At 48.8% G+C, this 14,702-nt stretch overlaps 1 protein-coding gene across 2 annotated transcripts; it reads left to right on the top strand.

Moving 5' to 3' along the window:
• Window positions 1–92: 92 nt before the first annotated feature.
• KCNE1 (potassium voltage-gated channel subfamily E regulatory subunit 1) lies at window positions 93–5,809 on the top strand. Of its 2 annotated transcripts, XM_032630971.1 has the most exons (3): window positions 93–158; window positions 1,138–1,232; window positions 5,178–5,809. In XM_032630971.1, exon 3 carries the CDS (start codon window positions 5,229–5,231, stop codon window positions 5,616–5,618), a length of 390 nt encoding a protein of 129 aa, XP_032486862.1. In that variant the 5' UTR covers window positions 93–158; window positions 1,138–1,232; window positions 5,178–5,228; the 3' UTR covers window positions 5,619–5,809. The 2 variants fall into 2 exon arrangements, with proteins under 2 accessions (XP_032486862.1, XP_032486863.1); XM_032630972.1 differs by lacking the exon at window positions 93–158 and having other exon boundaries at window positions 1,144–1,232; window positions 5,182–5,674.
• The last annotated feature ends 8,893 nt before the right edge of the window (window positions 5,810–14,702 follow it).

The raw sequence follows: 14,702 nt of genomic DNA, 5'->3' as shown, positions 1-14,702 counted from the left end.
CGGGGACGGGGCGGGGCGCCCTCTGGCTCCGGAGGCCCCGCCCGCCCCGCCGCGCACTTGCCCGCGGAGCGCGCCGCCTGGGGCGCGGCTGTCGGTGCCCTGCGCTTGGCTGCCCTGGACCCCGCTGCGCTCCCGGCTCTCTCCGCGCCCCAGACCTGGTAAGTCAAGGGCTCCTGCCTCCCGGCTCCTCGACCGGCGCGCGATGCCCCAGGCCGGCGACCCTGAGCGGGCTCCAGGCACCCAGTCTCAGCCCCTGGGCCACAGCGGGCGCCCCCAGGCAGGAGGAGCCGCGACCCCCTTAGTGGGAGACAGAATAGGCGGCTCGGCCTCACGCCTCCTTCCCCTTCTGCCTTCTACACTTCTAGAACGCATGCCTAGAAAATCATCTCAGCACCAAACAACGACAACATTTTCCCATTATTATTAAATTACAGTCGTTCCTGGAGAAAATTGGGAAAATACTTAAAAGCATCCAAAGAAAACTAAAACCGCCCATGATCCCAGCCCCCCGCTTGGTTTCAAAGACCTCCAGATGGGGCAGTATTTGCAAACGCACCCGGCCTCAAAGGGAATCTTTTGTGGGTTTTCTTTGGACCAGTAAAGTTTCTTGGGCCTTGGCATCTCCCCAGGGAAAAGGCATGGGACACGCAGAACGTTACTGGTATCTGATCTTGATTGTAGTAACTGGGGAAAATGTGGAACTTTCAGAAGTTGACCCAGTAGCCGTCACGTGTTATGTGCTGAGTATATCACGTTACTCCGCCCCGCCCCATCCCCGCCCCCTGCCCCCGACCCTCAATTTTTCAGACTGCTGTATGTGAACTGTTTGAGTCCACTTTTAGGTTAAGAAGGAGCTTCCAGCTCCATTGAGGAAGGGCCTTGTCAATAACCACAGTTGTCACTTACGGTCACCATGGTGGGGAACTTTGCTGTGATCACACCGTTGCTTTAATTCATGTGATGAGTGAATTGCTAGAAGGCGCTGTTGACTCTGATCTATGGGTTTCTAACCAGGGGGCAAAACCCCTCCGCTGGCTCTGCTCTGTTTCCTGCTGCTCATCAGAGATGAGCTGAGGATGGGTCTGAGGAAGGCATTCTCAGTTTCCAGAATATTCAGGTATGTCTTGCTTTTGACAGGTTATTCAAAAGTGGATTGTTTTGAAAATAAAGTACCCTGTGAAGACATCAGAGGGATTCACTCCTGTCATCTTAAGTCTCTGAAGGCAGAGCTGGTGAGACAGTTTCTGTGTGGTTCGGGCTTTCCCGTAGTTGAGTGGGACATTTACTCACTCATGCATCCATGCATGCATGCCTGTATCTGTGAATATTTACTGTGCTCCCGCCACATGCCAGACACTGTTCTGGTCTTCGGGATACGTGGGAACAACACAGGCAAAGATCCCTGCCCTCAAAAGCTTACATTTTGATAGGGAAGACAAACAATAGACAATGCACAGAATAAATAAGAAAAACTATACTAGGTGCAGGTGATCAAGTACTATGGATAAAAAGGAGGGCAAGATAAGAGTTACGGGAATTGGGGAGGATGAGTGAAAATTATGCTGTATTATTGACAATTATTGATGGCTTTGAACCTTTTTAGGAATAAGGTGGGTTGCAGACATATATAGTTATTAATATAGTTATACATAACTATATTAATAATATAAAATTTAATACACAAAATAAATAATGCTAATAAAATAAATATACATAAAAATAATTTAAATTTTATTATATCAAAACAGACTACATTGAAAGAGGTTTTCATTTGGTTACACCAAGCTCTTTCCAGAGTGTATTCTACTTTGTTGATTATTTGCTCTCACATTCACATTGTAGCTGTATTGAATTTAATACTTTTCATGCCCGTTTAATTCAGCAAACCCATATGGACCCATTCTGGGGGCTGGAGTGAGGACAAGGCGAACGATACGGTCTCTGATCCTCCTGAGCTCCTGGAAATGCATAGACGAGCCCATAAATGATTACAACACAGCTTAGAATCTGCGCGGTACAGACTGGGTACTATGAGGGCTCAAAGGAGGGGACGGGACATCTGGAAGCGGCTTCACAGGTTGGCACAGGAGGGCGCTTTTGGAGGACCAGTAGAATTTTGGCAGGCAGACATGGTGGTCATGACTCTCTTTGCAGAGAGAGCAGCAAAAGCAAGAGATAGGAAGGTTGTGGGCTTGTTTCATGCCTCCCCAGTCATCCCATCATCCCCAGTTTTCAGATGAGGAAACTGGGGCTCCCCAAATTCATTTAATTTGCTGAGGGTGAGATTCTTCCTTCTATGTGACTTCAGCTCCCTTCCCAGAGTCTGGGAATCCTGCTGCCATCCATTCTCCATGCCAAAATGCTCATCCTTTTTCCCATGTTGAGTTTGACCGGGTCCCTCTCATCAGCTCCCTGGTTCACATTTCCACCCTTCACACCCCAGAGCTCCTCTCTGCCACCCACGGAGAGGTCTGGGACGCTCTTAGCCCTGTGACCAGACTCAAGAACCACACTGCACATCCAGCAGGGAGGTGGCAGAAAGCCCTTTACAGATCTTTGAGGACAGTCAAATGCGGTGCCTCTGTACAGGTTACACCCTGACTGTTTGAGACCTTGGCCACCTTAGTTATTCCTCTCCCGGGAGAGAGGAAGGTGAGAAGCCCAAGACAAAGCCCGCTGACTGCCTGGAAGAGTCTGGGCCCCTCTTTGCTGCTAGGAGGTAAATATATCTCCAGAATTTGGACATTGTGTTTCGATAAAGATGAAGACAGTTGACAGGTATTTCCAAGGAAAATTGGCTCACAGAATTCGTGACTCAGTAAGATCATATTCCCCCAAATTAAGCTTATCCGTAATTGTTTCTACCCTAATTCTGCTTCCTGAAACAAAAAGTGCTGATTTCAAAACTGGATGCTCTTCCGAGGAAATGCTGACAAGAATGGCAGGAATGTCATCCCCATCCCACCTAGATAAGCAAGCTACGGTACCGTCTGGGAGCCGCGAGGAGTAGCTAGGACTGAGCCAGGGCTGGAACTCGGGAACCCTGACATTCCTCTTCCCCTGACTTGCCCCCAGAATCTGTCCCTCTCAGTAGAGAGCTTGGAGTCAGCCACGAAAGCCTTGCCCTTTTAGTAAATGCGTAAGAAAGAATGAGAGGTGCGGTACTAGGAAATCTGTTCTAAAAGCCTGTTATGGGTGCTGATATGAGACGGATCTGGAACTCCTGGGAGAAAGGCAGAAGGGTCCGTGTGTGCCGGGAACAGCGTGACATCACCTACTTCCCCCTCTCCCCTGGGTACAGTTGGAGCGTTCGCAGGATCCCGGGGTGCTGGAGGCATGCTTGCTGACCATTTGCAGCTCAGCTCGGCTGTCCACAGTCCCGAATCCTGAGTGATTCTCAGTAGACCAGCAGCTCTGGGACTCAGCTTTGACGGAAAAAAATTGCACTAACCTTCATTGGGGGCAGTGTCTATGCCTACTGAAGAGTCTCAAACCCAGGCAGAAGCAGAAACTTCTAGACCCCCACCCCACTTCCTTCTTTCTGGGCCCAGTAAAGCCAGTTTGAGAATGTTTAGCCCAGGCTGAGCATCAAACTGGTTGTGTTTGGAGCTGGACCTCCCTGGTTCCTGCTGCTTCTTCCTCCTCCAGCCCCCTATTCCCTGTGCGAGCTACAAAAAGCTGTGGTTCTCGCCGGTGGGGCAGAGAGCTCTTCTGATGGCATATGTAGGTCAGAAGCCAGTTCCCAATTAGGTAGACTCAGTTTTACCTGATAAAAGTAGCCGGCTCCTTGGTCCCTTTGAGCTTAAATACAGATCTGCCTTCTCTCTGCAAGGTCCTGAGAACTCCTTTTTCTATGCTAATAAAATGTGTGTCCATGGCTAAAAGATTAAAGTTTAGATGTATTTTTGATCGGAGACGTGACCTTGGGCAAGTCAGCTCACCTCTGTGGAAACCAGTTTTCTATGAAGTTAAGACCGTTGGATCAGCCGGTCTCCACATCCATTTGAGTCCAACAGTCCTAACTGTGGCCACTGGGCAGTGCTTTGGCATTATAATGGATGTGAACTTGGAGAATGGGACACGAACCCACAGCTGTTGTGCGGATTGGGTTCTGTGTCGTTTACACCATGCTGATTATTAGAGGACGTTGCCAAACTCATTTTGTGACTCAATACGCAAAAACACCACATGACCCAGCATGCAGGCCTTGGGGGCATAGAAGGCATTTAGTAAAAGCGATACAATAAATTAAGTGTAAAGTCAGCAAAAGATTTTTTGTTAAAAATGCAGAGTTGTTATTTGAAAGGCAGTTAAGTAACTTGGCTTTTCTGGTCCAGCATAAAGTTACGACTGGCTTACCATAATGTTGAGGTGCCATCGTGAGTTAGGACAGGGACAGCTGAGGTCATGGTGATGACTTGAGAATTTCTTTCCGCAATTCCTCTTCAGATTTTCTCAGGGACATGCAAGACCGAAAAAGAAAATCTGAAAAACAAACAGGACTGGAAAATTATGCTATGAAGTTATTATTTCTCTTCTTATATAATTCTTCCGGGTACTCTGTAGCACAAAAGACTGATTGGTTAATTTGCTAAGGACCCACATCATAGCTCAGTGGTTCTCAAGCTTGAGTGCAAAGTAGGATCACCTGAGAAGATTTGAAAAGTCCCAATGCCAGACAGGAACCCAGAGCAAGGTCTGTCTTCCTCCTCTTATAAGGCCACCGTCCTATCAGATTAGGACCTTACCTTTATGACCTCATCTAACTTAGTTACCTCTGAAAGACCCTACCTCCAGGTTCAACTGCATTAGGGGTTAGGGCTTGAACATATGACTTGCTGGAGAGAACAATTTGGCCCATGGCGTATAAATTAAAAGGCACACGTACGACACAATGTGTGTATTAAGGGAACTCGTTCTGGCGCTCACCTATGGAGGCAGGGAGTGGGGGTGGTGAATAGAAATAAAAGTGAATCAATTTATCACTTGATCAGTCAAGAGAGGGCATTATGTAGATCCCAGGTGGCACACACCATGACCGGGTACTCCCCCATCATACTCTGGTAGGGCACCCCTCTTACTGAGATTTTTAAAAACTGTGTGGTGTGTTTGTTGGGGTGGGGGTGGGGGTTGGGCCAATACATATTTTTTGATTTCAGGTTGCACTTTTCTTTTAGAAAGTTTGCCTGGGAAGTTCACCCTCCCACAGTGAAACCTTGACTCCCAGGATGATCCTGTCTAACGCCACAGCTGTGACACCCTTGCTGACCAAGCTGTGGCAGGGGACTGTTCAACCGGGCAACAACACATCCAACCTGGCCCGCAGGTCCCTGGGCCATGATGACGGCAAGCTGGCGGCACTGTACATCCTCATGGTGCTTGGCTTTTTCGGCTTCTTCACCCTGGGCATCATGCTAAGTTACATCCGCTCCAAGAAACTGGAGCACTCCCATGACCCGTACAACGTGTACATCGAGTCTGACACCTGGCAGGGGCAGGACAAGGCGTACTTCCAGGCCCGGATTCTGGAGAGCTGCAGGGCGTGTTATGTCATTGAAAACCAGCTGGCTGTAGAACGACCCACTGCATACCTTCCTGAGATGAAGCTGTCATCCTGACCCCGAGACTGGTCAGAATTGGACAAAGCCTCCCTGATGATCTGATTTTTCCAATTACATGTTCCTTATATTCTTTCCTGCATGAGTATGATTCGGTTTTTTTTTTCTATCATAAGGGGTGAAAGGTGGATTAGTAACACTATATTTCTAAAATCACTTTCCTTCTATAATAGGCTGTGAGCCACTCCCCAGTGTGTGTGCCTGCCTCGTTAATTTCAGCAAAATCCCTGAGATCACGGGCTCTGAGAATAACAGCTGTCTTTCCCTGACTTCCTTGCAGCTAGCAACGTCCTCTGTATGAAGTTATGGCCAGTTGAAGTGGGAATGATGAGGGCAATTTCCCAGTGAGCCTTGAAAAGGAAAGGATGTGTCCTCCACTCCCCTCTCCCCCTTCCCCGCGGCTGGGACATGGATCAGGTGGTGAGCCAGTTTTGACTCTGGAAACGGACAGTGTATTCACAGATGGTACAGCAATAAGAGTCTGCGCCCCTGGGCCATGGCATGGGGCAGGGTCTGGTCAATCACCAGCTCAGACTTTAGAGGAAAGGGAAACTAACTCCGATCTTCCTTGGGCCAGTGTGATTTTGTTTTTTGTTAAAGTAACAGAATCAAAATCCTAAGGAATACGCCTTCCTTATGGGACTGAGACCCAAGACATAATGTTTCCATATTCGTTGCAAGCACACTTCCCCACTTGCTACGGGACAAGACTTACTCCGCCCTTTTCACTCGTACCCTCACCATGGTGGCTCTATCCTCCCCTTCCTCTCCTGCCTCCTCTTCCCCCCCATGCCCACCCTTCACACACACACCCCCCAAACACACGCTCATACCCAGAGGCACACACGTGCACACAGAAACATACAGAGAAACACACACAGATACTCAAGGACACACACACTACTTACTCACGTAGCGCAGTTGAGATGCAGAAGGAAAAAACTCCTGCTTCAGAATGTGTACCAAGGGGAAAGTACTCAGTTTTCGTGGCAGGAGGGAGGGTTGCATCCACCACCTCAAGAGCTCAGGGGAAGGCGTGGGTGTGGGCAAAGGGGCAACACACGGGACTGAGGTGGCAGGGCCTTCTGAGGTAATGTGCCCATCGTGGTTGGATTGTGACCCCCCCAAAAGATCCTCTTAACCCTTCAAGTCCTAACTTGTGAATGTGACCTTATCTGGAAATAAGGTCTTTGCAGATGTGATCAAGGAAGGTAAGGTCATTGGGGTGGGCCCTAATCCAATGTGACTGACATCCTTATAAGAAGAGGGAAATTTGGGCAGAGATAGGAGTGGTGCCGCTGCAAACCAAGGACCACCAAGGACTGAGGGCCACCACTGGAAGCTGGGAGAGGAAAGGAAGGATTCTCCCGGATGGCTTTCAGAGGAAGCAGGGCCCTGAGACCCCGTGATTTCAGACCTCTGGCCTCCAGAACAGGAAGACAAGGGGTTTCCCTTGCTCAAAGCCACTCAGGCTGGGCTAGTTTGCTCCAGCAGCCCTGGGAAGCTCACACAGCGCCTCTGCCCTGACCACCCCTCCAGAAACAGCGCTTTCCTCCTGGCCCTTCTCCTCACAAGACAGAGATTCCCTTGGAAACTTCCCTCCCAACTGAGAGCTGGGAAAGGGATTCAGGGGTGGAGGCAGACGGTACCAGGGACTTGCTCATGGCAGTGGAAGGAGCCTCGTGAGCATGGCCTGGCCTGAGGGACTCAGAGGACGTGTGACCTGGGTCTCAGCCTTCTTCCCTGGCTGCCCTCGGTCACCTGCGCCGTCCTGAACACTCACCTGCCTAGGCATTGCTTAAGAGGGTGGAATACTTAAATAAAACATACTTGTTAGAAACCTGCACATAATATAAATTAGAAGCAACACGTAAGCATCACTGGCCATCCTCCAATAGACGAATGGGGCCCAGTCCTTGCTTCACGTAATAGACAGTGATTCCTTTGTGGGCTTGGGGGCCGGGCTCCCAATGGGACATCCCTTGGACAGAAGCCTGGCAGAGTTACTACAGTCCTTGAGACCAGTGGTTATTTGTGTCAGAGTCCTTTGACAATCTAATGAAAGCTATGATCTCCCCAGATTGCACACAGACACATTTTACCCACAATCTCGGGGGTTCTTGGGCCCCTGGAAGCCCACCTATGACTGCTGGCATCTCCTGGCTACGTGTGACTTCCCTGCTGTGGCAGACACAGTTGGCCCCTAGTGAAAGAAAGCAGGCTGGGCCCGGGAGTTTGGAGAGGAACCCAGAGCGCACGTGGTCCACAACATGATTCACAGCGGCAGGCAGACTTGGGTAGTCCAGGCACACAGACTAGTTCTTTATCACCGGTTCACTTCCCCCATGAGGTTCCTGCCCCTTTAAGGCAGAGGGAGATCCCACGGGCTTTAGTCCTCCCCGTCCTTGAAGCACCAGGCTTTCAGCTCACTTCCCCACACCCCTCAAACCTCTTATAAGCCACACATGTTCAAATGCTTGTTACCACATTTAAAATTTTGGGTGAGCATCCGTAGAATGCTTACTAGGAGCCAGGCACTGTGCTAAGCCCTTTCAAACTAGAATCTCAATGCTTTGTGCTCAATATTTTATGTGTCCACTGAATAGGACAGCATGCCTTTTGAGGTATTAAAAACATCTTTTTAAAAAATTAGAGTCTTTTATCACGATGTGTAGTGTGTGTTTTGTTAACATGACTACGATCCTTTTAGAAAGTGGATGTGGGTTCTTGGGGGGCTCTGGAATAAGGAAGTATGATTGCCCGTGGTTCAACTCTGCCGTAGACACCCCTGATCCTACAAGTAGAAAACAAGGGAGCAAAGCCCCAGGTGGAGCTGCAGGCAGACTGCAGAGCGCCCCTTCCCCTATTACCCAAGCCTCCTGCTAAGGGGGTGGGAGGCTGCCCACCTTCCCCACCTGGGAATCCCAGACGTCCCCAGCCAGCCAGCAGCTTGGGCAGACTCTTGATGCACTTGTGATATTTATTTGATGTTTTTTTAAAGTTTTTGGCCGCACCCCACGGCATGTGGGATCTTAGTTCCCCAACCAGGGTTCGAACCCACGCCTCCTGCATTGGAAGGCAAAGTCTTAACCACTGGACCACCGGGGAAGTCTGGATATTTATTTGAAATTTCCTGATTTTTGAATGTGGGCAACTAATTCAATTTTATTCTTTTTAATGTGTGGGCCAAACAGGCTATGACCTTGAACTGAATTCTGCTCAAAGACCACTGATTTACAACCTCCGCTTTAAGGAGAAAGAATAGCTCCGGGACAGCCCCAGGCCACACTTGATAGAAACCAGTCAGGGAGGGGAACCTGCATTTGAAGGACTGCCCGCCGTGGTGGCAGAGGCAGGTGGAATCAGTGGCAGCAACCCAGGTGTGGGCCTGGCCAGTGGACCCTCAGATCCCAGCCCTCTGAAAGGATGCCGCATCGGGCTGTCTTTACCTGGCACGTCCCATTCAGATGGCAGGCCCCTCACCCTCTGTCAGTATAGAAGAGGGCATTACGGCTCCAATTTTGCTCTGCAGATTCTTGGAACCAGTTGTGGAGTCCGCCCTGGAGAGGTGGATCCACTCTATGAGCAGACAAACCAGGCTTGTCTACAAGACTGAGGGCTGACCGTGGACTGGGGTACACTAGCCAATACGAAGAATGACATGGCACCTCACCTCTCCTGGAGGCGCGCAGCCTGGCTAGGCGAATGGCTCCAGATTAGATATGCCCCCCACATGCAATTCACCAGACAGTTGGCCTTGGAGAGCAAGCTCCCTGAGGTTTAACTAGACCATGGCTGTCACTTCACTGCTGAGGAAACTGAGGCTCAGCGAGGTTCAAGGACACACCCAAGGTCATCGCTTGCCTGAAGGAGGAAGCCAGCAGGAGGTGTGCTCCCCTAACTTCTGTCCTCGCTGACAAGCCAGGGGTTCCTGGGGGTCTGTGAGGTGGGGAAGGAATGACGGGGCTCTGATTTTATTCTCATGCGTACTAACCCGACTTGATCATCCTTTACGGGATATCATTTAGGAATATCAGACAATTTACTCTCCAAAAGGGTCCTCCTCGTTCCCTCCCTTTCTGGGCCCTTTAATGGCTATTCTTGTTCTCCTTTTTAGCCCTTGTTTGTTTAGCCGTTTGGTTTAGTTTGTGTCTTTTAGGCTCCAACAGTTTGAAGTAAGGCTCATGATGGCTCAAGGAATTCAGCCAATTCCAGAGGACAGTCACTACAGGTCCTTGGAACAGTCAGTGAGGGACTTCTATACCTCTAGGATAGGCTAGGGTCTGTGGCCCCCATCCAGCAGGAAGAAGTTTCAGAAGAAGAGACCTTCGGCCCCTTACCCCTTAAGAATAAGGGTGTAGGGTCTCTCAGGGGGGGAATGAGACAGGCTGACCCTTTGCTGCAGTGCTGTAGTACTTGCACCTGGACACACCTCTCCTCAGGCAACCAAATACAAAGAAACTGTATGAGCTAAGTATAACTGCATGCATGTACAGTTAGGGCAAATTCTGGACAAAAGATACAAAGAGACTAAAACACTCAACTGTCAATTTTGAAGAGCCCACAAGCAGGAGGTCCAGGGCACTGTGCATGCCTCCTGCCTGCAACACCATCTCAGGGGTGGGCAAAGCACCTAAGCCACCACTCCGCCCTGACCCCTGGACACACCCTTATTCTCACCGCATATAAGGAACAAGCTCGCCTCACCTCAGCGAGCAAACCAGCAAGGGAACCTATTGTTTGTTCTCCCTCCCCCTTGCTGCAGCAGGGACCCCATAAAGCCTTGCCTGAAATAAAAAGTATCCTAATACCGTCTGCACTGTATACCTAGAGGTCTGCTTAAAGAGACAGAAGGTAGTCCAGCATCTGAGCTGGGCCATTTAAAGAAAAAGGCAAACTGAGCCAGAAAGAAGCCAATTGCGAATTCTGATAATATGCCTTGAAATATCGTCTTTGCCCTGGCTCTGAATTTCAGTTTCCCCTCAGGACACTGTGGTAATTCGATAGTAGCCATAACAAGAATTAGAAATAAGCTGACAGGCAGAGAAAACTGTTAAGGATTCCACAATCTCTGAATCTCCAGACAAGCCTGTGTGTGACTTGTGTGTTAATGCGTGTCTCTCTCCAGAGGATGCCCGATCTTACATCCACATCAGTAGATGGCTTCTCTATGGGCACATAAATACTAAAAAAAAAAAAATGAGAAGTAAATACTAAATCAGATTAAGGGAGATAGCCAAAGGCTACGAGAGCTTGAGGACAAAAGAAATGTACAGAAAGCTAAGGATGGACTGAGAAGGGGTGGTAAATTCTTTAACTGATTCATTGGGTACACAAACAAATCTAAATACAAATACAAAAAGGAGTCAAGGACTTAGAGCAATTGGCCCTCAGTTTCCTCGGTGTGTCTGCTTAAGGTCAATAATGCCAGGTGTCCTAGATATTTCCAGAAATACAGGGTTTTGTCTGCCAGTCTCCACGGGCAGAGGAAGGCGCCCTGGGTGTGGCTGCCCCCTGGTGGTCAGGTTGAGAATTTCCAATGCACATGGAGCCCTGAGCACCTGGAGCCGGGTGGGTGCCTGCTTGGGGCCGGCGAGGTTCTCCGGGTGGGCTTCAGACATTCTCTGGAGGCTAAACTTCTACTCACTCATCAAGTTCAGCAGGACGGAGCCCACCATGGTCATCATTACGAAACAGGAGGGAGAGAGAGAAGCAGGCCTCTGGAGGGGCCTTGGGAGGCCCCTCCTCTGAGCAGGGGCCCTGGGGGCTCAGAGTCCTCAGGAAGTTGCTAGGACCCCTTCTCCCTTCCTCTGTGCTGGAACCTGCCCACCCCCTTTCTAGGAATCTCTTCATCATCCTTTCCAGCCATTGGGAAACCATCTCTCACCCAGACCTCAGCCCCTTTCCATTCCAGGCCTGTGACCATTCATGCTCTCACGGAAGAGGATGAGCAAATTTGGGGTGACAGTAACCTAAGTGACCCCGTTCAGATATTGTCACAGGGAGGAGGAATGGGGAAAGTGGTTGCTTGTCCAGGGCCCCCCCTCCATGGGTGTTTTTTTATAAATTAATTAGTTTCATTTATTTATTTTTGGCTGCGTTGGGTCTTCGTTGCTGCATGCGGGCTTTCTCTAGTTGCAGTGAGCAGGGGCTGCTCTTCCTTGCAGTTGTGCGGGCTTCTCATTGCAGTGGCTTCTCTTGTTGCGGAGCACGGGCTCTAGGCACACGGGCTTCAGTAGTTGTGGCTCGCGGGCTCTAGACCACAGGTCTCAGTAGTTGTGGTGCACGGGCTCAGTAGTTGTGGCTCACGGGCTCTAGAGTGCAGGCTCAGTAGTTGTGGCACGTGGGCTCTAGAGCACACGCTCAGTAGTTGTGGCTCACGGGCTCTAGAGCACAGGCTCAGTGGTTGTGGCGCACGGGCTTAGCCGCTCCGCGGCATGTGGGATCTTCCCGGACCAGGGCACGAACCCGCGTCCCCCGCATCGGCAGGGGGACTCTCAACCACTGCGCCACCAGGGAAGCCCCCTAACTGCTTTTTAAACATAGCTTTTCTGTGAGAATTCAGTGGGCGATCATATTAATTTCCTGTGGCTGCCATAAACGATGACCACAAAATTGGTGGCTTGAAACAACAGAAAGGTATCCTCTCGTGGTTCTAGAGGCCAGAGTCCAGAGTCTGGGTGTCAGCAGGGCCTTGCTCCGTCTGGGGCTCTGGGGGAGGACCCTTCCCACCTCTTGCAGCTTCTGGTGGCTCCTTGGTTTGTGGTCATGTCACTCCAACCGCTGTCTCTGTCTCACCTGGTCTTCTGCTCTGTGTGTGTGTCTTCTCTTCTTATAAGGACATCAGCCATCAGATTTAGGACACCACCCCAGTTGCTACCGTAAACCCAGTTGTGATTTTTCTCAAGTGATGTTTTCACTGCATATTCTCATCCTTCAACCGCGGACTTTATCACTTATTTTGTGGATGATCAGTCAGGGTCCAGTCGGGAAAAGAGAGACAGGAGGAACCTTCTAGACTAAGGTTTGGCCAACTATGGCCCACAGACCAAACCTGGCCAACCACCTATTTTTCTGGTTTTGTTTTTGTTTCTGTTTTGGGGTGTTTTTTGTTTGTTTGTTTGTTTGGCCACGCCGCAGGGCTTGCTGTATCTTAGTTCCTCAACGAGGGATTGAAGCCGGGCCACGGCAGTGAGAGTGCTGAGTCCTAACCACTGGACTATCAGGGAATTCCCCTGTTTTTGTAAATAAAGTTTTATTGTAACACAACCACATATTTATTTACATATTGTGTAAGGTTGCATTCCTGCTACAGAGGCAGAGTTGTGTTCTTGTGACAGAGATCATATTGAAACACAAATCCAAAAATATTGACTGTTTAGTCCTTTACGGAAACAAAGGAGGCTGACCCCTGTTCTAGAACGATCCTGAATTTTTTTGATGACTTGGCCATACTTGGTAATGTTGGCACCATAGGGCTCAGGGGATGCACATTCTGGAGCATGCAAGTACAGGAGCCACGGGTGAGAGGCAGTAGGCACTCTCTGGGGTCAAACTGAGGCAGGCCCGGTTCTTCCAAGTTTTGTCTGTTAAGCATGGAATACCAGAATTGGATTTTTTTTAAAAAATCAATGACTATTGAGTTATGTACTTTACAATTTTTTTAATGCTTTTGTGTGCATTATGTGTGAAATCCACGTATCTAACCATTGTTCTAGAAAACACGAGCAGCTCCCGCGTGGCTGTCTCATCAGCGCCCTCTATTGAAAACCCTTGAGCTGGTCACCCAGGGAATCCGTCTGCGGCAGCTCCCTGGGGATGGCCTGCTTGTTATAGCAGCCTCTCGCCACAGGGTGGCAGAGCATCCATGGGTACCTCGGAGCCCTGCCCCGCAAGAATCCCGGAGTCCAGAGTCGTCAGGGGCCTCTTGGAGCCCCTTGGAGAGAGAATGTCTAGTGGTGGTAGCATCAGGACAGCCTACACTGAACTACTGAATCAGTAATTACCGGGGACACAGAATCAGAGGGAGAATGAATTACTGAATTTCAAAGGGCTTTTGCAATAAAGTCAGGGCAAGCTGCACATACATAGTTTTCACACCTCTTGTGATTCTCTCTTGTGAGGCAGGCTATTTCTCTTACACAAGGGAACATTTCTACAAGAAGATGCAAATCAGGGACAGAGATGGACGTCTAGGGGATTGGATTTAAAATGTTTGGAAGCAAGACTTTCAAACATACTAGCATAGAAACAGCTGATTCCATGTAAAGAGTTGATGTGTTCATTGCAAACTCCTCACTCTTAAAAAAATAGATTTGCCTTTTCAATAGGTAACAGACACATAGTAAAAAACAAACAAACAAATCATTTAAAAGGAAACTGCCCAGAGGACAATAAAAGGATTCTTAGGTCTCTTTTTAGAAATATTCTTTGCATATACAAGAATATACAGCTTTTATATACAAATGGTGGACAACACACCAATCTACATCATGCTTATTTTTTTCCTACTTATCAAGATTTTGAAGACTGTTCCTCTTCAGTACACAAACATCTGCCTCATTCCTTTTAATGCTTGACTAGGATCCCATCGCGTGGATTTCCGTACCGTCCTTACCAGTCCTCTCTTGATGGACATTTAGACTAAGGTTTCCAATCTCTTGCTTGCAATGACCAGACCTGTACATATGTCCTGGAAATATGCTCACATCACACCTAAGTCCCCCAAATTCCCAGAAGATGACTGAGTGGTCAGAAGGTATGTGTGCTATAAAATTTTAATAATCCCAATTATCCTCAATAATAATAATAAAAGCTGACTTCTATGAGCGGTCACTGTGTGTCAGACACTGTTCAGACTGCTTTGTATACCGTGGCGAACACACTGTGGATGGATAGACCCACTTTGCAAATGATCTTTACTTGTCTACCAGTAGTAAATGAGATCTCTTTATAATTCTGATTTGCATCTATATTGTTATGGGTGAGAATGAGTATATTTTTTCTGTTTAAAAGACACTGTTACTTCTTTTTCTTTTCTTTCTTTAAATGTTTTTTTCTTGGACTTCTTTTTCTGTGACTAGT

This window comes from Phocoena sinus, chromosome 4 (genome assembly GCF_008692025.1).
Source record: "Phocoena sinus isolate mPhoSin1 chromosome 4, mPhoSin1.pri, whole genome shotgun sequence".
Lineage (NCBI taxonomy): Eukaryota > Metazoa > Chordata > Mammalia > Artiodactyla > Phocoenidae > Phocoena > Phocoena sinus.
The sequence above is the reverse complement of the archived record's forward strand: the minus strand, read 5'-3'. Positions and strand labels throughout refer to the sequence as shown.